Here is a 25543-nt window from a genome sequence, read left to right as displayed (position 1 = left end):
AGGAATCAAATCTCCCACCAAGAAAGACTCAAATGATCATGTCAAATATACATAACTGTTGCCTTTCTGACACTTCCCCCAAGAATTTGAATATTCCTTTTTATATTTACATATTGATTGTTTAAACTTTTTGAGGCTTACTATCCCTTTCATCTCCAATGTTTTTATTTGTAAGGTGACACTTCCAGAAAATGCTACATAAGCAAGAGTCTGATCATGTAGATGTTTTGCATAAAGAATACTGGTCATTTAAAGTACTTGAGGTTCTCCTGTAAAGTTTGACTGGTTCCTCAACCAATGCTACTAAATCTAGTATAAAAGCCCGATTTGGATCAAACACTAACAAGCCTTATGCAAATTTAACCATAATGATCATAATTTCATCATTTTTGCTATTCCCCAAGTCCGTAACTAAAGGGTCATTACATTATGGCTTGTGGTCAAAAGGTAAAGGTTGGCAGGTCTGGAACCCTGGGTATCGACTGATTCACACTGGCCACTTTATCAAGGCAGTGCTAGCTCAAATGTCAATCCAGTACTGGCATGACAAAAACTGAGAGGTAGCAAAATTGATGCCCGAGTTCTAATTATTTACTTGCAATAAGATGCAAGGTCAAGTACAGAAATGAAGTGTGAGTACTATTGATTGTTTGTCTATGAGAGATTTATGATGGCACTGTACTGCTTAACATATGACGAAAGACAAACTGAGATGCAAACATATTTCTCTGTGATCAGGACAGAGTGAAATTCAATGAGTAAACAGAATATCACCTTTAATGATAAAACAACCCAAATGACATTGTTAACATCTCTTCATTCTGAAGGGCTGGATTTTTGCGGTAATGGAAGAACCCCTAATGTATTATGATCAGGTAATGAAACAGAAGTGAGTTTGTAAATTACTATAAATCAAACAATAAGTCCTGATCCCACATGTCAAGTCCACAATTTTTTCTTCTTCCAAGAACCCTATTGATAGTGCTGATCCTGATATCATTACTGTTGCTATAAAATATATCACTTAGTCTCATCTTCCCTCCCACTCAAGTGATGCATATAATTTTATCGTAAGACATGTGCATCACAACAGTGATGTACATAACAAAGACTGTAATTTATAGAGCGTTTACGGGATCAATCAGTCCTCTGCAATGCTAAGTAAACACATGTGCCAGATTTAATAACCATAAAAAGTTATGATTTATCTTACCAATCCAGTGATCATGCGAGTCACAGTTTCCTTCACAGGTACTTTGCAAATTACTGTCTTCTTGGCTTTCTGCAAAGAAAATACAGTTGTAAAATAAACTATATGTTACTTTCAATCAGTGATAAAAAGACAACTACATATAAGTGTCTTGAGGTATTTGCTGTCACTCTCCCTTTCCCCAGGATGCTAGTGAAGGGTAAAGTGAAAAGTAAAACAGCGTGTAATTCTTAAAATTTTATTGCAAAAAATAGTACACTGAAACTGACTTTGGTTTCTTAATTAAAGTCTATTTCAATTTGCATTTATCTCCTTTATACAGTTTTACTGAAGAAAGGCAACATATTTTATGGACAAAAGGATTGAACATTATGGGACCTAGATGTGACATGACAGGATGGATGGATATGGGTAACACCACAGATTTGGCTGGGCTAAAAATGATAACCAGTGTTCAAGAAAGACTGTGACAAAAAGATCTGGAACACACACCCATTCATTCAAGACTGGAGCAATGTCATTTACAAAAACCTTTCTGTGTTGAGTAAACTGAATGTAGAAATTTGGGAAAAAGTCTTTATCCTTTGCAATTTAACTACGCTTTTAGTGTCAAATTCTGAGACCACATAAAATAAATCATTTTTACATGGTCTACTAATTAGTCCCACATTAAAGAAAAAAAACCCCAAATAAAATAATCCAAACATGTTGTGATAAACCTTTACAACCTATTAGCAAAATAATTTTTTTAAATGTTGCTTTCTTAGATTTACTTTTAAAACAAATTCTATCAAAACATCTCTACAAAACCATATAATACAAATAGTCTCATTGCAGTACTGACACTCTAGTGGTCAAACAAATTTACAGGTAATTAACATAAGACCATTTCTTCTTTTTAACTGCCAAGTGTTGAACCATTTCTGATAAATCTGAGCAATAACAAGAGTGAAAGTAGCTGCTGTGGCAGTTATACTGGATGTAAGATCACCACCATTTTTATTTAGGTCAAACTAGACATCATTAAAGATCTTTAGGTGAAAACCACATGTGAATATAACCATCCATTCTGGCGGAGTAGCAATAACAAAGATCATCAAGGTGGATGCTTAATGGCCACAATGGATAGCAGATCAGCATCATTTTAATTTAGAAACAAGTAAACAACAAAATATGTCTTTTCAGTGAAAACCCCATGTCAATATCACCATCAGACTTGGAGCAGTGATAACTCAAATTTCAAAATGACCACCTTGGTGACCATACTGGAGGTCAGCACCATTTTCCTTTGAAGCCTATTAGATATAATAATAAATCTTCCAGTGAGAATACTATATTGATATGCCTTTACAATAAAGAAGAACAGTATTAACAAGATCTTCAAAATGTCTGTGTGGTGGTCATAAAAGTTTTCAGATTGACACCATTCTAATTTATGACCAACTAGACACCACACAAAATCTTTCAGTGAAAACCCTATAATGAAATGACCACCTGAAAACCCTATAATGAAATGACCACCTGAAAACCCTATAATGAAACGACCACCAATTCAGGAGTGGTAGCAATGGCAGGATTATGAAGATGGCTACTGTGTTGGCCCATATTTGATGTTCAAGTCACACAATTTCATTTAGGACCAATAAGACACAAAACTCCGTGCAAACACAATCATCCATTAAGAAGTGGTGATAACAAGATTTTCAATATTGCCATACTAGTGGCAAAATTAGCTGTTAGATCAGCACCAATCCTATTTTCGACTAACTAGATCTAAGGATGTGTGTATAAAATTTCTTGACAATCCTTCAAGTAGTTCAGGAGGAGTGGCAATAACAAACTTTTGCTAACAGCTAGAAGGATGAAGGATGTTGGGCACTGTGATGACAGATGACAGTCAACAAGCCATCTCATAAGTTCATCTGCATACAGTAAACCCGTGAGAGGTATCAGCATAATTATTCCTCTTATAAGTGGCAAAAAAGCATAATTTGGGCATAAAACTGTAAATTATACATTGCATGCCAGAAATACAGCAATTAAGAAAAGATCCATTCATTTTTTCTACTTACCTGGTTCTGCAGCTGGTCAAAATTCTTTTTAGAAAGGGCAAGATCCACATGGATTAGAACCAGAATACAAACACAAAACATACTGAAAAATTATTTATAATCAGCACTCATTTCGAACTATTCAACTTTCAATGAATCACTGAATGATCATGAACTGGAATTCTGCAGTGAACATTATCTTGTGATCAAAGTGCTGTATTAAATCACTCTCATATGCTTCTTTTAAAGTTTGTAAAGCAGTGTTGATTTGTTCTTTATTGATCTGACATGTTTTGAAGTTTGAACAAAGCCACCTGCTCTAAACTTTTCTATCATATAACATCCACAACTCACACAAGAAAGCATTTTGCTTTACATATAGCACTATTTCGTTTACAAAGATTGACTGGTCCACTACCTAACTAGCTAATCAGTATAATAAATCTGTTTGGAAAAGATCATATTTGAAGAAACCAATCTATTTTCTTGGAAACAGGTCAAATACAGTTGCTATATATAGCAAATAAGGAAAGTATTCTTACGCTATTCTTAAGCAACAGTCATCTTTTTAAGAATATTCTCAGATTCATATGAATGGAATTAAAGAAATGATAATAAAAATGACAAAAATAACTTTTTACTGCTTTATTTTTAGTTTACTTTGTAATGTACCAAAAAAGCATAATCCATATTCATACCAGTGTAAAACATAATTTGGTGGAAAATAGCATAATGATTATGCCAAAAGTGTAATGGTTGGCATGTATGCATCTGGTCTATGACCAACAGAGTTAAGACATGCCTTCAGCAATCTTCAGGAAGCTGTTTCATTTACACAAGAGACTCCCTTTTTGTTTGGATTGCTTTTTATTTGGCTTGTTAAGTTAATAACTTTAACACTTAGATTAATTTAAAAATGATAACACTGACCATAATCTTGGGTGCAGAAAGATGTGCACAGACATCAGAGTGATTGCTATATTGAGCTTTTGCCATGGTGGACTAGATTGTTGTCTCTAGCTTTTTTTACTGGCTACGTTTAACTGGTAAGTAAAGAAATATATGTACATGGTTCCCACGCTTTTCTAAAGATACATTTCCTGGTCATCTCCTGGGGTTTTCCAGGATGAAATTAATTTTTTCAAGGTTCAAAATTCACATGTGAGCATTACTGAATGGAATTAAAGAACATTTTAGATTGTAAAACGTGTATTTTCTAAATGTAAAGATGTTTCTCTTTCAAGACTCTCCAAAACATAAGTCAGAAAAGATGATCATGTACAAAACCACAAAATGTGTCACACAAAACAAGTTTGACTAAACTCCTGTAAATTGGCACATAAAGTCATTTCAATGTACAAAATAAAATTTTTAACTTTACCTTGCTGACCTGCATTATGTTGCCAAGTGGGAACAACATAATGAACATAAATTATTTTTGTTTCCTTTCAAGCCTATAATTCAAAAGAATTCTATAGCAATATATATATATATATATATATATATATATATATATATATATATATATATATATATGCATCTTATAGAAAGTAAACATTTCATATTACAGTGTTAAAAAAACCCAATAAACACAAATAATTAAATCCTGTCTTGTAACAAAATGAGTTTAACCCTAAATTTATCTGTGCCAATAAAATCCCAAACAAGACTTTTCAAACAACCTAATCTCCTTCAGACAATCTGGTTAAAAATCCATCATTTTAAAAACATTTGAAATGGGTTGACTTAAATTTTGACAAAAGGCCTTCAAATTTATATACTGTTGTGTAAACAGCGATCATATTTTCTGTAAAATTAACTTGTCTTCTTGTAATTCGATAAACCAGTCCCTAAGCCTGTATTGATATGATTTTTTAATATAGAATACAAGGGACGACAATTTCTCATTTTAGCTCCGAGATTCAACAATTTGGACTACAAAGCTGGCTTAAAACGAATAGCAGTCCATTTTTTAATCAGGGTTTCCTCCGAATATTCACATCCCATTTTTCATATTTGGATATTTAGGTTCCGGTCAGGAGTTAATGCGATTGCATATCGAAAATTTGGAATTTGCTGCCACCGTGCGTAGTGACATATGGTAGTCGCTTACCAGTGGGCCTAGAAAATTTAAACTTATGTTATATCGACTCATACCTGCATGAAATCGATAGGAAAATGATTTATTTTCTCAGAAATGGCAAGTATTATAAACATTATGTCTTTAATCCGTTGACAGACTAGTCAAAACTATGGCATACACGAAACCTGACCCTGTACTCGCCATTTGCATTACTAGTCACATGACTTCACAAATCTCAAATGACGACATCAGAAGTCCATTAGTCACGTAATATCAACAACAAACTCCCTTTTAATGTTGTACAGAAAATCAATTACATTAAATTAAAGTCAGATACTTTTTGCAAAACCAGCAATCTGGCCAGTCTGATTTATTAAGCAGAGAGTACAGGTCAAAGTGATAGTCACGTGATACAACAAAACTCTAGAAGTTGTTCTCGGAATATATAAATATGGAGAATTTTGTGTTATTTCGTTTTTGTATTTTTATTACAACCAGCATACGACTTTCACATATGTGTCAACCCTTTGAGATGAAAACCTGTAAGCCAGACCAATAAAAACCTTACAAAGACCAAAAAAACCGTACACAAAAAAATGTATTTATACATTATATAAGATCAACAGTTTTAAAACAACAAATGCTATGCACATATTATTATGACACATATTTACATAATTATTTACATTTCTGAAACTTTTTTCATTCTTATAACATTCTCATCTTCCTGCTTTGGCTAAGCAAAGAAGCTTTTGATGGATGCTCTCTTCTTCATTTCGAAATTTCTTTCATGCAGTTTTGTCCTGAAGTGTTCCTCCAGATCATATATGCTCGACATGACCACTTTAATGTCTTTACTGCATATTTTACAAAAAGCATGTGAAGATCCTAACTTGGATACATCTACAATGCCAGGGAAGACTTTAATCCAATCAGCCTGAAACTTGCCATGACCTCAGTCTGTGTCTTCAAGCTAACAGGTAGTTAGTCAGTATTAGAAATCCGAGTCAGCATCTAATCTCCGAGCAATAAATGACAAGATCTTCACACACTGGAGTGAACCATGAATGAAACTTGTTTCATTATCAAAGAAAAAGCACAGTTTTGAGTATGATTTGATTGGTTCTTTCGGGCCACCATAGTCTCAATGAATTATCGTGCTAAAAACAGTTACGCCAAGAGTCCTGGATGCACACAAAACAACAAAAAAATAATAAATTTTAATTTAAATTTTTTTAAGGAAAAACATACAAAACAGTTGTACAGCCGTACACTGACAAAAAAGAAAAAACGTACAAATCATGGGTAAATCGTACAAGTTGACACCTATACTTTCATTTAATTTTTTTTTCTCTACAACATTTGAAAATGTGGGTTGTTAGATTTGTGTGCTCATGCAACTAGCAATGCACATCGCGAGTACCAGGTAACATTTCATCAACACCGTAGTTTTTTGTTGTCTTTTAACAGATTAAAGACATAATGATTTTAATACTCACAATTTTTATCAATTTCATGCATGTATCACTCGATCTAACAACGTTTAAGTTTCCTTGGTAAGCGGCTAAGCTTTGCCACGACCATGTTGGCCTGTTGTGATGCTAGACTGGTTTTTATACCTTCTATGTAACGAAAGATACAGATATCGAGCTGAGTTTGAAAATAAAAGTCTTCAAGACGAATCTAATCCACTGAGCATTTGGATTGACTCAGCATGTATGTTTATTGCAAGCATCCAAATGATCCATACTGCACCCTCTGAATATTCCGGTTAGAACTTGATAAATTTAACTCAAGATCAGTTTAGTTACAACTCAAATGTGATTATTTTGGGCGTCAAGTGGTGGCGGAAAAATCCCAGGTTTTTCCCAACTTTCATCAATATTTGCAAAATTCAAGGACTTTTCACGGTCTGGAAAAAAATTATCATTTCTCCTAATTTTTCCCCCAATTTCCTGGTTGCGTGGGAACCCTGTAAGTAGTTCTTGATCCAGAGCATGAAAAGTAAGTCACAGTGGCCTTATTAGGTACATTCAGAATTTGAATGGACTTGTGTTAAACAAAGAGATCGTCTGTATGTAAATTAAATCATGTGGCTTGAGGAAATTTCATCCTAAGAACCATTAAGTTTCAATATTATACTCATTCAAGAACGTTTCAATTTTGCTGCCAACAAATTTTATTGTAATCCAATGGGATGGAGAACAAATTATCATGCTCAAACTACATCATGCAATGGAAAAATATTTTTTAACGCAAGAGGCATAACTCTATCAAGTAATCCCAGGTCGTTCATTTGATGTTGTTGTTGTAGTGTTTAACGCCATTTTTCAGCACACGATAGGCTATACATGGCAGCCAGTATATTAATGGTGGAGGAAGAACCCTGAAAAACCCTGGGAAGAACCACCGACCCACGAGAAGCTACTGGCAGGCTTTCCCTCGTACCCACACTAGCCGAGCCTTGGACTCGAACCCACGCAGACAGAGGTGAGATGGCAGTGATCCGTAACGGAGAGCGCTTTAGACCACTCGGCCACTCGGGGCCCCCGTCATTCATTTGAGACATAAAAGATATATGTAGGAGATGTATAAAAGCAACTATGGTAAGAATCTGAAATAAAATAAAATATTGTGCAATATGTGAAGTTTTGTTCATGAAGGTCCATACCACTGTTATAAAAAGTACAAAGCAAATAACAAGACCAATCCTAAAATGCTTGTGCTCACCTCTAATTCACTGCATAGGAAATCAATTTCCTCTTCATGCTTTGTCAGCTTCCTTGCTGGTGCTAGAGGGCGTGGATCATTCTCCTTCACAACTTGAAAATACAGAACATGTTAGTACAATCAGTGTTTCCCTTTACCCTCATTTGTGCTTCAGAGACTCCCAAGTTTTTAATCTGACCCCCAGTTTTGATACCAAAGTTTGTTTTTTTACTCAGTCTGACCCCCCAGTTTTGACACCAAAGAGATTTTCGACTCTCAGTCTTGCACCCCTAGGGGATACACTGAGTACAATAAATGAAACCTTAATTTTTTTCAGTGTCCATCATCTTCTTACAAATAATATCAAGCTAAGCTGACATGACAGTCATTTTCCATCACCAGCAATCTCTTGCTTGCGCATTTTTGAGAAGTGGAAGTTGTGTTGTTTGTGACCTTAACCTTTTGATATATAGATAAAAACACAAAATTTCTAAAATGGCATGAAATATAATCTGCTAATCAACATATCAATTAAAAAACATGAATTCCTAATTACAAGTTTACATTAAGTATTTTTTGTCTAGTTTTGCTAATGATTTATCCAGGATAGACATATGGATATACAGCTAGACAGACATATATAGGCAAATAAGGTTGGGTTTTCAGGGTGCTATAAAAAATCCCAAATATCATCCAAATGGTTATGAAATCACCTGCATATAAATAAAAATCTTGCCTATCTAATTCAATTTATCCATGTCAAATAACTTTTGCATAATTTTGTCTCAGTTGGTTACTGAAAATGTGCATTTCTGCCTACAAATTAGTATGGTATGTACTCGCTTATAAGCAGAGTCAACTACAAAATGCAGAGACTCAGATCTGTTATGGCATAATATGCAGGCAAGATCTAGGTCTATGTAGTTTATCAGTAATAATCAGTTTAACAAAAATATAGATCCTGATGTGTCAGTGCATTATGTGATGGCAGATCAGAGTCTCAATTGGACCTAACATATATGCAAGTATTTATGGTAAGTTGCAAGATTCTAAAAACGTAAGCCATTCATCTGACAAAATTTACTGCATATGTAAGAGTTGTAAATGCATGTCTAAATATAGTCTCAGGGTAATAAGCTAAGCCAATAATATATGCCACATTAAATCATTAATATGCACATGATCAAATCACCCAAGGTCTTGATAATACTTACTAAATGTAATCAAACTCTGATCAGATATACAGTTACAAGATGAGTAATAAACTTAGCCAATCGGATACAAAATGAAATAATCAATATAAACTAGAGATAGTTATGATGGGAACATCACAAATGACCCCTCTAACTACATGTACACTTTGCTGAGCAGGGCCTTAAACAAAGGAACTGGCGATGGGAAACAAAGAAGAATGGGCATTCAGTGTCCATCTATGCTCTCAATGAAGAAGCAGAATGCAGGAAATCTAATTCTTTCAGGGTACTGCCATAAAACTGCATACCAAATCTGGTTGAAATCCAACAATATTTACTAAAATATACTGCAGAAAACAAAGTCAAGAGGACAGGGAAACGGCCATAATTCTTCGAAATGATAATGAGTAATGCTTGAAATTACACTCATTTAAGATCTCATCAATATTAAGCTGTATGCCAAATTGGTTTAAACCCAATAATCCTTACTTCAAGGTCTTATCACTATTAAGGTACATGTTCAGTTTCGATTAAATTCTAACATTTCTAAACAGGTTTTGCTGCAGAAACCAAAATTAGAGGTGGGAAAATCAAAGTTCATAACCCCTTCAGTTGAAGTGAATCACTGGAATACATAACCATTGAAGGTTTTCATGAAGCTCCATGCCAAATCTGGCTGAAATCCTGCAATCCTTGGTAAAGTTATGCAGGAGAAACCAAGTTTGAAGGATGGGCAATCTGGGAACCAAACTCCAACAAGGATACTGCAGAATGCTGGAAATCACATAATTCAAGGTCTTATCAATCTAAAGCTGAATGTCAAATTTGAATGAAATCCAAAAGATCCTGGTACAGTTATGCTACTGAAAACAAAGTCAGGAGAACACAGGCACTCCAAAGAATAACTCCTGTAAATGATGTAGTGGAATGCTGGAAATAGAACTCATCCAGATTCTCATCAATAGAGAGCTGCAAACTTCAAGAATTTTGTTCATAGTATAACTTGTCTAAAATTATCATGAGTCTATTTTCCAAGTTTGATCAAAACTGGATCAGAAATATAGCTTTCAGACTGGCCAACAAACACAGCAAATCAGATGTAATATTGCCTCATCAATATGTGTGCATGGTTTCAGTGATATATAATTTTTTAAAAATCAGTTCAGAAGTATGGTCTTCATAGTGCTACCAAGTGCAGCCAGTCAGAAATGACCAGTAGCTAACTAAGCATATTGAATATTTGTCATTTGGTGTCATAATTATTCAATGCAATTATTTGGTAATCATTTCATCCTAGTTATTGAAACACCATACAGTCAAAAATTATAAGACTGTATAGGTATTAAAACCCATCCTATTTCTGGACATCTCAAAATCTTACAACTGAATGAGTATTTATTAGTCACTCATGCCATATATGTGTGGTATTGTCAGCACATACGAGGCCTTCAAACAGCATACATTTAGTAAGGGCACTAATTATAAAACCATAGGAACAGACTAAAGCAATACATCTAGCCTTAATTATCATTCATAAAATACTAACTAGTTAACCTTCAGACTCAACTATGTCTGCTAAGTGTTATGCATTTTCAGGCATTACAAATGATAACTGATAAAAAAGATAAATTATTTCAATCATAGGAAAAGCATAAAATAATGTTATAGGGTTAGAATTTAACTAAACATTTACAAAAAAAACATTGTTATTAAAAAAAAGCTGAACTAGGGAAAAAGATATAATTAATGGATATACTAAAACTCAGGCAGCTGCAAATCTGGAACAGAAAATGGCTGGTGCACATTTTATGGTATATTTATTCATTAAATATATCATTGTTTTCTTATTATTTACTATAAATATTATCTTCATAAAAGGGGTTGGAGGGGAGGCATGTGCATCCAGACCATTAAAGTCCATGGAAGGTATGTCAACTGCCCATCCTTTTATCTGGGACTGGAGAGAGAATGCTTCATTTCACCTTTTTGCAAATAGATCCACTGGTGGACAACTCCAGTGGGCAAAGATTAGTTTGAATACTGAAGGGTGAACAGACCATTTTGTTTAAAATAGTTGAGTCCATCATGACAGTTAGTCACTATAAAACCAAGTCTGCCCAGAATGTGGCAGATTTGGATGTGGATCTGCCAATGGTTATACCATCTGAGAAAATCCCAAACCAGAAGGCTGAGTTCTGAGGATTTGGTTCACCCTTGCCATCTTATGTAATTTACCAGTGAAGTCAACAAATAGGAAATGAATACCCTTCCCTGACAGCATCTCCTACCATGAACAAAATGTGTTCATTGTGTATTTTTCTACAGATTAAAATGGATGTAAACATTCCAGAAGTCATGTTCTCCCATTTACAGAAATGGGACCTCATGTATTTTGAAACTGGGATCACTTGATCCAGTGGGAAAAGGTTTAGACACCACTGAAAAAAGAAAGTCATCTGCAATGGTCTTTTAGACATGTGGCCAAGTCCACTACAACACTGAAGAGGCCTAACTATAAGATATTGCCAGACTCAGATGTGGTTCTTTGAGAGATCTGGTAGACACCATCTCGAAGATTTTCAAGGCAAGCTCTTGATAAAGTCCATATCCAAGTGGATAAAATGTTGGGATGGGATGGTTTTGGATTTGTCACTGTTCACAAGGAATCCAGGGGAGAATAAAAATAAAACAAGGAATTTCAGGTCTTGATCTAGAATATAACTCACCAGGTGTTTCTGCAGAATGATGTACAGGAAGTCAAAAGTCAGCCATGGAGGTTTCTTGGAACTGCAATATGACTCAGTCTATAATTCTCATGAATATCCAAGGACTGAAGTTCAAAAACTAAATGAATAATGTCCAGAACAAAAAGGAGTGTTCTGAATTGGTTTATATGTCCCTGATTTAAGTATAGCTTTATGGTGTTCCTTAATGGACATAAATGAGAGAAAGACATAATTTCCTACAACATGTAAGTTCACCATGTGTGTGCTACCCTATACAGAACATATTTTTACAACTCTATAGTCTTTAACTAAGTAAAAGTAAAAAGTAGAACGAACAAATTTGCATAATTCAACAAATATTTTTTTCACCAGAATACAAAGTGAAAATTTAAAATGGACTTACAATACTGTGAATACAATCACAAATAATGCTAACAGTTCTATCATAAATCCAAAAAGTAAAGTGTTCCAAAGTGAGATGCCAGTAGTATTGGATGAACTGATGTGCCAACAGTCTTTATGTATCACAATGATATACTCCATTAAGTCTTTGAATGAATTCAAAATAATCCCAAAGTCATCATTTAGTCCAAAATATCAAGGAGCACATTGTAATTCCAATGAATAATTTTTAGATAAATGATTCCTCAAATTATCTCTGAACACAAATGAACTTACTGTAGAAATGAATAATTTTGTTTACTTATATAAAAACCTAAGAAATAACAAGAAGACCAGGATGTGGGTCATTTTCCGATCAAATTTGTAAACAAATTCTCTTCTAGAACATTCTATGAGTAGAAATTGAACTCAAATCCAACTAAACAATATATTTATAACTTCTAAACAAGACAAAAAGCAGGTACACCTCTAGAACCTACTAAGGTCAAAAGGCCATGTTAACATGTTTACATTATCTAAGAGTACTATCTATAAAATGGAAAAAGTTAGATATGTTGTTTACAAATGACCCTTACAATCTATAATCATATACAAAAGTTAAACAAATATAGATTTACAAAACAATGTGCCAGCCACTTGACTCTCACAAGCATGAAACATCAGGGTTAATCATGGATGAGGCTTCACTGCCTCTCTAAACAATGTAAAAAACAAGTGACTCCTGTTTGAAAGTCTGATGGCCTTAATGACCAATAGATCAGTAGATGTGAGAATTTTGTACATAGATAATGAGGTCAAAGATGGGGGCAGAAAAAATCCCTCATGTCACAAGCTGGAAGCCTTCTTCAACCAAAGTGCAGAGAGCCAAATCTTCTCTGGATATCATCAGATCAAGTAGCAATGATACCATCTGTGAGCACAAGACTGCAAACACAGAAGAACACAGTGACATGGATGCACCATGCCCTGCCTGTAATAAAATTGGTGAAACCAGCAATGGATAGTGAACTAGACTGGAAATCTAGCCAAACTGTCACACTATCACAATATATTCTTTGAGGGAATTGTTGATGTTCCAGGAACAAAACCAAGCATTATGAAGTGGAATGTCATCACAGATTGGATCATGCTGTTGCTGGTGTTGGTTTGCAATCCTTCCAGAGAGCCAGTATTGAATAGAGGACATTTGTCCTTTGATGCCAGTGCCAGGAATACAAAATTCCCAAGTCAAATTCACTGCTGGAACCAGCAATGTCAGATGCTGGGAGCTATATTTTTTATGAAGCCAGGACTAGGTATATTGGGAAAAAAGTTCACTGTATGAAGTACACTGAGTGTGAACTGGAGTTGTCTGTAGTTGACTAACATCTGATGACAAGTTCCAGTACTGGGTATCCAGAGAGATTCCCATACAACTACCATATGTTATCATGTCCATCTCTAGTCCTGATGGGCCATTATATCAAGATCATACTGGCCCTAGAGGCACAGCCAACAAGAAATATTTCAATAGTTGAGGTTAGGGCAGGGCTAGCACTATATGTGAAGTTCATGATCATGTTGCCTGCATAATTTTCTTATGGACCAGTCAGTACTCCACCTTCAAAGTCTCTGCTAACAGGAAGCTGCATAGTGAGGTGGTACTGGCAGTGATACTGATGAATTCTGCATTTTAGCTGGTGTGTTCCTCTTCTCATACTTACCCAATTAATTTACTTTGCCAAGGCAGATGCCCCTCCATATTTGGACCATTTTGTGCATGTGTCACAGATGTGACCTGAACTGCATCCCATACAATTGACATAGGCAACATGGTCACCTTCTGCCAGCTTAAAAGGGTTGCAACCTGTGCATTTTGTCCAGCCCATGTGAAGAGGATGCTAACAACAAAAACAAATGTCTGAAATAATTACATTAATGACCTTATGGTGTGTAAAAATTATGGGTTACTGCATTTGTATGGGAAAATATGAACGAGTTTTTCGAATGGAAATACTGCATGCCCTTGGGAGTACAGTATATCCATCCGACAAAACGAGTCCATATTTTCCCATACAAATGCAGTAACCTTTTTATTATATGCTAAAAAAATTTATTCTACCTAATGCTTAATTATATTAACAAAATACACTACACGAAACAAAGTAACTGAATGTATGCTGCATTCGAAACTAAATACACAAGTGCATATTCATCATTACACAACAACATTATTACTGCGCACATAACTCCGCCCAGATAAATCTGAACTGAGTCGCACACTCGACATAACTTTCGAAAGAAAATGACGTGTCTAGTTAAAATTGAAATTTGGAGTCATATTGTGAATGAATGCACACTGCAACAACTTTTCCATTTGATATGGAATGAATAGATTTTGGTATTTTTTTCCATTCTACGAAATTTCATGATAATGGACTGGATTTATATGTGGCAATTTCACATCAAATACATCAGATTGAAGAAGCGAGGGAGAAGCATGTTGACATCTGCAAATGTGTTTCTGTTTCTGTCATTGAATGTCTGAAATCATAATGTGGGAAAAATATGAAGTTTTTCTATTGCAATTATCAAAAAGACGCTATGGAATTTAATGCTTATTTGCACTTATCATCGAAAATACAGTACAATTTCAAAATGTGTAATCAAGATTGAGAACCTATGACATGGCTCATGTAATTCGGATTTGCAGAACTCAGAAAGTACATGTTGAGGAAATTCAGGATGTAAAACTGTAAGTATTTTTTTTTGGATATTTTTATCACCAGCTAAAGAAGACAGTATATGACTTGTCACTTTTAAGTTATTTGTAAGGACCCTTTCTTGTGTCTGTTGTATACTGTAGCTAGCCTAAATCAGAAACATTGTATCAACAAATTTAACGCGGAATGTGCCAAAGCAACTGGTATGTGGCAGTCCACTAAACATGTTTTAATTCATTCAGAAACAAATTTAAACAACTACAACGTAAAGCGCCTCTTATGTGAGTGTACATGATTTGTTTACAAATCAAAAGTGCTGGCATCTGCATCCATAGTTTGTTTACAATAGAAAGTAGTTAATTTTTGAACGTGAATGCAATATGTGTATTTGCATGCGAGTTCAGTATCGGGTAATACTGAACAATTCTGACAATGTAAAGTTAACGGAGAAAAAAATGAGCATATAATAATATACAATTACTTAAAAGAATTCATATACCAGAATGAGTACAGAGATGAAATGAAGTACTACAGACCTTAGGACAGGTAATTAAAATGGCACTGAAATATTCATTTATGACTGAGTAAAGCAAGAGATAAAAATACAGCTGAGATATACACCAGCGTGAGAAAGCTCCTTACAATCGCACAAATGGTGAAAAGGTACAAGTGGAAATCAGCTGGGTTTTTTTTGCGGAAAAGCATGCTTTGTAGCATGTGCAGAAGTAGTAACTGAAGTATGGATCAGATTTTGTGCTATCACTTTTGTATGACTTCCACCTAGTTGGACATATTACTTATAGCACTTTTATTGCTAAAAACAAGTTTGGAAAGACTGGATTTGTGAGGTAGTGTATGTACAATGTTTTATGACCCAGTAATGTATTTTAAGAAGAAACACCAATTCTCCAAAATGCAGTCATGACAAAGGAAATGGAATGCAGGGGATAAGGTGTCATATTTTCTTCTATTTGTACATCAGTCACCTTTGAAGAAGATCCTCACTTTAGAATGATTTTAAAGCTTACTTCTGCCTTCAGCATGAGATAATCATGCAATTTACTGGTTTTAATCAAGTAGTATGCAGTAGTATTTGCAGCTGAAGTGACATCCTACTGGTACACAAAGAAACTCATCAGGGGAAGTAACTAGTAAATTTCGACTAAGAGCACTAATTTGGAACCACTGACCAGGAAAATGTAAAACAAAAGAGAGAAAAAAACATGGATAAAATATGTAATATATTAATCTTATAATAAATTGTGAGCACTGCATATGAAAAATTCAAAAAGATGAATAATATAAAAGATACTGACATGACACAATTAGTTTAATTTATTCTGGTATTTAGATCATAAAATATTTATCATTGTTTTCCCCATGAATTTTAAATTTTGCAAAACTAATGCAGCACTATATCTAATTAATAATATTAAACAACACTTTTTAGTCAGTGACTTCAGCATGCTAAGAGCACCAAAATCAATCCACAAAATGCCTCATACAAGTAAAAAAAAAACACCACCACCACCAGGGTTCAAAATTGCTGCTTGTAAGCTATCAGTTAGCTACTCACAATTCTGAAACTAGCTGAATAAAAAAATTAACTAGAAGTTTCTTGCTAGTAATATTTTGTACATTGTTTATTTGAAAATATAAACTATGCTAGTGTACACTGAAAATAACCTGATATTTGGTATTTTAAAATATTATAACTATCAAACTGCTCCTAATACTAAAAATAAGTTGATTCTGAATCCTGCACTATTGTTAAGAAAGCTGGCAGGTAAGTAATACTACTATTACTACTCCTGCTGTTAGTAGAAGGAACAGTAATAGTATAAAAGTGTTGGTAACTGCTGCAACAGATGTGGTATATGTCTGTTTCTGTATATATATTTATCAGACTACCACAGATTGTTAAGAGCTTTTTAAGCTAAGGTTTTGGACTAAAAATGTAATTTACTGGATATTAATTTCTCCTAGCCTTTTTCCACATCAATACAAGTAACTAGATACATGATCTTGAATCAGCTTTAGTATAGCAGTATATGACATTTGGCTTAACCTCAGAGTTTTCTGCTAATGCAATTAAACTAATCTGACCTTATGGTAGGATTAATGTAACAGCTAATCTTCTAAAGTTGCTCAAAAGAAATAAACTGTATATACTGACATTTATAATTTATAAATGCATTTCTCATATCAAGATGTATTTTTTATCTGAAATGCCTACTAAATAAATGATGATGAAATTGTCTGTTTTGTGGGCTTTATTTCATTCTGGAGAAGAATTTACCTGATCAAGTCATACTGCATAGCAGCTTCACTCTGACACTAAGCTGCATTAAACAATTATATCATTTGAACTGCATTCACCAGCTTCAATAACTACTTTTTGATAATACTGTCTACAATCAACCAGTTGTGTTTGTTTCACATGGCCCAAAAGATGGCTATGTTGACTGTACCAGTTGTTAGGAGGTACATAAACATCTAAAAAATAAGACATCGTGATCAAACGAACCAACGCATCAACCAGAACTTTATCTTCTGATGAGTTACAATGATAGTGGAACTCATCAGGGACTGAGATGATTAGACCACCCTTGCATATGGATGAGAATGCATCCAGTTTCCTTCAGGTCGCTCTTTCTTCTATGTCTGACCACTCCAGTGGCCTAGTGGTTAAATCGTCTGCGTTATTTGTGGGAGGTTGTGGGTTCTAACCTCAGCCATGTCATACCAAAGACTAATAATAATGGTATTAGCAGCTGCTTTGGTAGGCACTCAGCATTAAGAGGTTAGTGTTAGGACTGGTTGACCTGTTGACAGGATACACAACTGGGTGGGACATCATGCTACATGTCTGAAACATGATGCCCTAGTGCTAGACATCACCATAAACTGCCACACTGCAGATATTGTAGAAAGATGACTGAAAAATTGTTAAAGCTACGTTAAAAATCCAAATCACACACTCCAAAATCTTCTATGTCTAGATGATTGTTATCAGGATACAATATAAGTTCCTTTGTATGCTAATGACAAGAACTGCTGTTGTGAAGATCCAAATGATCAAAAATGACCTGTAACTCTGTCAATAAAATTCCCAAGTGGGTCCAGTATTGTTTGTGCATACATAACTTGACAGTTTAACACTTCAAGTCTTTTGCAACACTGTAAGAACCTAACCATAGGTAATCTGTTTCCCCAACATTTATAACATGTAAATTTGACCTATTTTACTAGTTTTAACATGATTCTTTCCAAAGATAAAAGCATAATGAATCAGGCTCATCCAAACAATTTTATTACATAAAGTGAATTACCAAGTTTTATCCAAATCATAAGAGAAAAATGGTCTTTAGATGAGTTACAAGCTCAAGCAATCTGATGCGAGATCATCTCATTAATATGAGCAGATTTCGCTTATTACTGTCTAAAACCATGATGATATAAGGATCTTTACAAAGTCTGAGTAAGTCTCAATCTAACTTCAGTCTCTAGAATGGTAACAACCTCAGACTATAAGATGCAATATCACCTCATGGATCTTGTTCACCATCGAACTTGTCTGAGATCATAATGAAAAAAGTGTATACTACAAGTTTGATCAAATTCAGATCAGAAATATGGCTTCCATGTTGGTAGAAAGCAACTGTTGAAAATCAAATGGACGACAGATGCAGTGTCATAGGATAAACCTACCCAGCCTTATGGTTAGGTGAGCTAAAACTGGAGTTGGTATGATAAAACCTTTGAAAACTTTGAAAACCAACCTGTTCACTGACAGGTAATTATGAAGCAGCTCACCAACTAAATGGCACTAGACTATGTCAAAGAGTTACTGAATTTGTTTTAAGCAGTGCTTGCAGATGGACGGACATGTGGACAAAAAAAAACTTATTACTGGGCCCCTACATTTTGCAGGGCTCTAATAAAACTAGATTATATTGCCTTTACTTACTTGCATCTATGGATGGTTCATCACTCAACTGCAAACTGGATCTTTGTCCCTCTGGTGCCCTAGGCAGTACTGTAGGACCCCTGAATGGATCAAGACTGGAATCTGATATTTTCACTGAAATTTAAAGGAATAACCATGACTGATTAATGTGACCTTAATGGATGTTCTATCTGTTGAACCAGATAAAAACAGATCCAAAAGACTGATTTTATCTTGTGATGGCTTAAATAATGTGGTGGTGCAATGTATGCTTTGTATCTGGCTGTGGCCCTGGGTTCATTCATTCCTGACATATACTGGTGTCAGTGGGTTGAGTTTCCTCCAGATACTTTAGTTTCTTCCACCTTAAAGATGACTAAATGCAACATCAGTGTTATTCTTAAATATGAAATTTCTTTACTGTACAGGTGAACCTCAAACACAAGACAACAATCTTTATTTAGAGCTATGTACAGTTAATTATAACAGTTCAATACAAGCTATTATAAGCCTTACAACCAACTATGACAGACATACAAATAACAGGTGACAATTAATAACTGCCACACATAACACTTGCACAACAATAGTACATTAAATTTTTTATTTTTTATGGGTGTAAAATGTGAGAACAACTAACTTTAATTATGCAATACTTAACTGCTATTACTGCATAATATTTCCTTTCCTGGCACAAAGACTAAATTCCCTCCTCCAATTATTAACTGGAGGTCTAAAATTTAAAACAAATTATCCAGTCTGATACCTTATTCCACTATCTTCCTTCTCTGAAATCAGCTGAGACTGAAGGAAATAAGAGCATAATGGGAGAAGGGAATTGTGCATAATAGCAAGCACGCATTAAATAATTAAAATTAGTTTAACCCTGGCCCCCTCCCCAAAACAATTTAATAGCAAGAATACGTTACCTGACATTCTTGTCCAGAATATGATCTAGACTGGAACTCTAATGAATTCACTTACCTTGGCAGAACATTTTCTTTGAACTTTAATGATATATTAAATCTAAAACACAATCTCAACATAAAGAAAATTAAAAACCTCCTGGTTCTGTGGTAGAAAAGATTTCCTGCACCTTATTGGAAACTAAGTTATGAAAAGTTTGGCATTATCAAAATTAACTCACTTGTTTTTCACTACCAAACCCTCCTCATAAAGTGATACAAGAACCTGATTCACTTTTCTATAAATTCCTTGGAACAGTGAAAGGAATAAAGCAAAAGGAAACATGATGATTCTAGAATATAGGAAAGGAGATAATAAACTTATAAATATAATGAATTTAATGATTATATCAAACTGATCTGACTGAGAAGATTCTTAATATCTAATGGGAAATGGACAAATATATTTATTGCATCTTCTCTACTTATAAAAAGACCCATCTCATTCAAAACAGATTTTGTTAAAAAAGTATTAAAAAAATCCAAAAGATTATTACATAAACATGAAACAAATAGTAAAGAGAATTTGCTGCAGACACATAAACCTGGTATAATTCAAATATTAAAATTAGAAATAAGGTGTAATTTCTAGATATTGGTTTGAAAATGGAGTCCTGTTGGTCTTTCTGATGGGAACCAGCCTTGCACTTGAAGTTGTCGATTCTTCTGAGGCAAGTTGTGTGGAAGTGGTTCAGCTTCTTTGCATGGCACTGATACACTGTCCAGGTTTTGCAGGCATATAGTAACATAGGTAGTACTATCATTCTATGTACCTTCAGCTTTGTCTGTAGACTAATGCCTCTCCTGTTCCAGACATTGGCGTGTAGACTCCTGAAGGCTGCGCTGGCCTTTGCAATCCTGGCATTGTGTGTGTGTGTGTGTGATTTGGATTTTTAACGTAGCTTTAACAATTTTTCAGTCATATCACTACGATATCTGCAGTGTGACAGTTTATAGTGATGTCTAGCACTGGGGCATCATGCCACAGACATGTAGCATATATCCCACCCAGTCACATTATCCTGACATCAGGCCAACCAATCCTAACACTAACCTCTTAATGCTGAGTGCCAAGTGAGGCAGCTAAGAGGTTAGTGTTAGGACTGGTCAACCTGGTGTCAGGATAATGTGACTGGGTGGGACATCATGCTACGTGTCTTCGGCATGATGCCCCCCCATTAACTTCATGTAATTGTTTCAACTTTGTATAGATGTAGTAGACGGGCTATAAATAATTCTATGCTTGCTATTAAATAACCCAAGATTTGTTTTTGTTACTTGTACTAGTCTGAGTATTTGTTAGCCCTTACATATTATTCTGTTCTCTTGTATCACTATGAGTATTATCTTTTCTTCTTTCTTTCTGAAAATAAAGAACTTAAAAACAAAAAAGAAAACGTGGACTTACTATTGTTGTCAGTAGAATGTTCAAGTGCCAAATGGATGATGTTCTAACAACCTGCTTGACTGATATTATTGGATATAACACATAAATAACCTCACTTTGATGCACCAATGACCAAAGGTAAAATGAGGAGGAAATGGAGTTTGAAAACTCAGAATGCAGCTTCTGTGGCATCATCCAAAGAGGAATGATTAAAAAAGAAACAAGATGCAGCATTGCCCTCACATAATGGGCTTTGAGTTTCAAGAAGAAAGATTGATCTCTCAGTAAGAGATTGAACTGAACAATCCAACTCAAGATAGTGGCTGCAGACATACCTGAGTACCTTTTAAAGAGAGAAAAAGCGAGTTACAGCCCATACTTTTTTCTCTTGATCAAGTTAGATAGAATCTTAAAGCTCAAACTGGGTAATGGCTCAAGTCTATCTTTATCATCCCAAGAACTGATACAAACTAAGACTGTGGATTTAAAAAAGAACAAAAGCTACCAAAGGTAGTTGATTTTTGACCAGATACCCTGGTTAGCAAAGAAGAAAGACCAAATCATGGTTACCATGAAACATAAACAGTCCTTTATCAATGACAAAGCACAAATTTGACTCCTCCTTTTCAATGGCAAGAGGAAGATTCTCAACAGAAATTTCGCTAAAAGGTTCATAAGGAAATTTTGACAGGAATCTATGAACACACAAGAGGTCTCGCTTCAGTATTCAAGTGAGAAACTGGTCTCTAGTGCCCAAACTACCTATCAGCTCTTAAAGACATGAGTCCAACACTATAGCGGAGCCAAAGAGAATTGATGAGTGCTAGAAGTTTGCTCTACTGCCCTTAATGGAGGTCACTGAGCAATCTATATCTTCAAAGAGAAAAAAAAAATATTTGCAACTATTAAATGGGGCAGTTAGGACCAATGCTTTTTCACCAATTACGGAAAATTCTCAACTTGGCATTATAAACCCAGATCAACTGCATTCTAGCCTAAGCAATGCATTGCTCTAAAATAGGTTTGGCAGATAGATTATTTGATATTAGCCAGATGTGAAGGTGGAGATTTTGAGAAATGCTACTGAAATGAACCCTCCATGATGTGACATTAGATCTCTACAAAACTGTAATTCCCTGGGCATGTTGATTGACAGTTCAAGAAGGAAAATGAATTACAATCTCTGAGGCCACAGGGGAGCTATCAGGAGCCATGACTTGGAAGTCCCGACTCTGTGAAGAACTTGTGGAATTGTTTTGGAAGATGAAAAGGCATAGGCATAATCTATCTGACCTAAAACTGAAGGGAATCTACTTTCCATGCCCTCTGGTCTGGGACTGGAAAGACAAAGAGAAAGATTATTGATCAGTTTCATTGTGAACAAGTGTATTATTGTCCACAGTTGAGAAAGTGTCATGGTTACTGATTAATGAAGAGACCATTCTATGAGGACTGCTCAACTGTCAGGAGAAGCTGTCCACCAGTATATTCCTCTTGCTCAGGATGTAGCCGACTCTAAGAATGATGTCCTCCAAAGCTGTCCAATGAAGGATGTTTTAAAATTCCTAGCAGAGAAAAGGGGCATGAATGGCATCTGTAGTATGCCTTGACCAACATGTTGTCTCTAGTGACCATGACACAGTGATGTCTTGAAAAGTTGATGCAAAAAGTTCCAGGAGAAGGCCTGCATTTTTAGATGGATGATGTAGAGGGAAGCTTTTTCCCAAGTACACCAGGCCTGCTAGACTACTTACATGTGCTCCTGGTGACCCCCACCTTCCCCCCAGGCCAGAATATGCGGTACCATTGTAAAGTAATGAGGTTCTGCAGAAGGAACTGGAATTCCCATCAGAAATATGTAGTGATTATTCCATAAACTCAGATGATGATTAAACTTGGATCCTAAATGGATCCATCAGAACAGGGCATCCTTGTGAGGTCATCAGCTTACTAGAAGCAACACTTTAACCTTTCCTAGGGGAACCAAGTCTGCTGCTATGCTCAGTCTCAAGGAGAAATAGGTAGTCAGTCGACAATGATACTTAAAAACAGATCCATCAGAAAACATGTTTAAGAATATTGTTGATCAACCAGTTCTCAAGAGTACTGAAGGAAGGAAACCCCTCAGTACCCTGTATAAGCTTCTGTTAAACCCATCATCCTGTTGAAGGCTCTGGGAGTGGATCGTAGGATGAGTGAAAGAGCCTGAAATTGAAAGATCTCCTGTCCCAGACAAATAATGCAGAAATTTCCTGTGAGCTGGGAAGATGGAGATGTGACAAAAAGCATCCGTGAGATCTATGGAAACTGCCCGTACATATAGCCTGGTGGCGTTCCAGACTGAGGCAGTTGTTTCCATCCTGAACCATTCTTCCAGAAGGAATCTGTTAAGAAGGGAAAGATCAATGATGAATCAAAACTTTCAAAACTTTCATCCTCTTTTTGAAACTAAGAAAATCCTGGAATAAAATCTGAGACTTCTTGTTTTCTTTACCCTCTCTACTGTGTCCTTCCTTACAAGGAAGTATACCTCTTCCTGAAGAAATATCAGATGACACTTGCGGAACTAAATGGGGGTCCTTGAGTGAGGTGGAGGGCCATGGAAATTAAAAAGCCAATAACTCTCCCTTATTGTGGAAATAACTCGCATGTCGTCTGAAAGGTCTGACCAAGTCTATGAAATAAAGGCTTAAAGTGCCATCTACTGGGACACTGGGATGAGGCTGACTTTGTAGAGAGAGAGAGAGACTTTGCAGAGAGAGAGAGAGAGAGAGAGACTTTGCACAGAGAGAGAGACAGACAGACAGACAGAAAGAGACAGACAGGCAAAGAGAGACAGAGACAAAGAGAGAGAGACACAGAGAGAGTGATGTCTCCTGAGATGACTGCCACCCTACACAGAGAAAGTGGTTGTGTTCATAGACTTCTCTCCTGGACTTCCTGTCACCTCATCATGAGAAAGATGAGTAGAAGGGGTTTTAAGCTGAGACTCATTCTGATTTTGATTGTTTCCATGTTTAAACCAATGAGAAGGAGCTGCTCAACTTTCAGAATGAGGGCGTTTCTTCATCAGTTTAGCTGGAACTGGTACCATAAACAGAGACTGGTGTTGTTGATCCCACCAGTTATTATGTACTTTTGAAAGAGTGACGCATGTAAGGTGAAGTTGTTTGCATTTGAAACATGCACAGTGGAGAGAATGTTGGCATACCTCTATGCTGCTCTGATGTAACGTGGCTGACATTTCTTTAGAAACTGCTAACTCAAATGACTGCTCCCTTGTGTTAAACAAATCAGCCTGAATTAGTCTAAAGCACACTATCTTTGCACCTATTAAAATAGGGAAAATTAATTTTTCTCAACTAGACAATACCAGTGTCTGAAAGTGCAATGGATGATTTACCAAACAAATCAAATGTGAAAAAAGTTATTGATTCATTTTTTTTACAATTTGCCTCTGAAGTCCAGGAAGTGAAAATGACCAAGTGGAGCTAGCAGTTTTTTGAAAGGTGCACATCTGGAGTAAGGCGAAGGTGTATACTCTATAACCAATGTTACACCCATCAATCATACACCAAAATAAAGGGAATTAAAGGATCTCTGAACAATACCTAGGATATACAAGATCTTTTATAAATAACCAGTACAGCCAGTAAGGAACCCTGGGAAAATTCTTTTTCTTTAAAATTCTAACCTTATGCAAAATACGAAACTGTACAGCACCACTTAAATCCTGAAAGACCACTATAGGGATTAGCTCACTAAACAGCCTGTGAATTACTTTTGTGATGATCCAGCAAAACCTTGGATGTTTCCAATGCTTGTATCTCTCCTGAGGTGAAGTAGCTCTGCGGAGAGCACCATAGACAACAAAATCATATTTCTCGATGGGTTTGCCATGGTCTGTAATAATCTCTGCAAGATTGCTGGAAACAAATATTCCCACTTAACTGAATTAGGCCTTTAAAAAAACAGCTGGCATGCCAGGCCATTGTAACAAGTGTCAGTACATTCAATATTTCAAAAGCTTTGGCTTGGAGATGGCCCCAGGTCCCTGTAGAGATCTCCATCTTCGAGGCCACCAAATTTAAAGTGGGAGCTTAAGGGGCCAAAAACAGGTGAATGATCCCTTTATCTATTGGCTGAAACAAGGGATCAAAGAAAAC

General features: G+C 35.6%; 1 protein-coding gene across 3 annotated transcripts in view; it reads right to left on the bottom strand.

The window, feature by feature from the left end:
- The window catches only part of LOC149805266 (spermatogenesis-defective protein 39 homolog), a 173426-nt gene that overhangs the window by 115952 nt on the left and 31931 nt on the right, over positions 1-25543 (bottom strand). For all 3 annotated transcript variants that reach the window (XM_089948965.1, XM_089948956.1, XM_089948972.1), the window contains 3 exons: positions 19047-19160; positions 8075-8166; positions 1214-1282 (listed from right to left, as the gene is read on the bottom strand). In XM_089948965.1, coding sequence (XP_089805091.1) covers positions 1214-1282; positions 8075-8166; positions 19047-19160 — 275 coding nt within the window. The remainder of the gene's footprint in view (positions 1-1213; positions 1283-8074; positions 8167-19046; positions 19161-25543) is intronic.

This window comes from Sinohyriopsis cumingii, chromosome 2 (genome assembly GCF_028554795.1).
Source record: "Sinohyriopsis cumingii isolate HCF-2022 chromosome 2, ASM2855479v2, whole genome shotgun sequence".
Taxonomy (NCBI): Eukaryota; Metazoa; Mollusca; class Bivalvia; order Unionida; family Unionidae; genus Sinohyriopsis; species Sinohyriopsis cumingii.
Note: the sequence above shows the minus strand (reverse complement) of the source record. Positions and strands in the feature narration are given on the sequence as shown.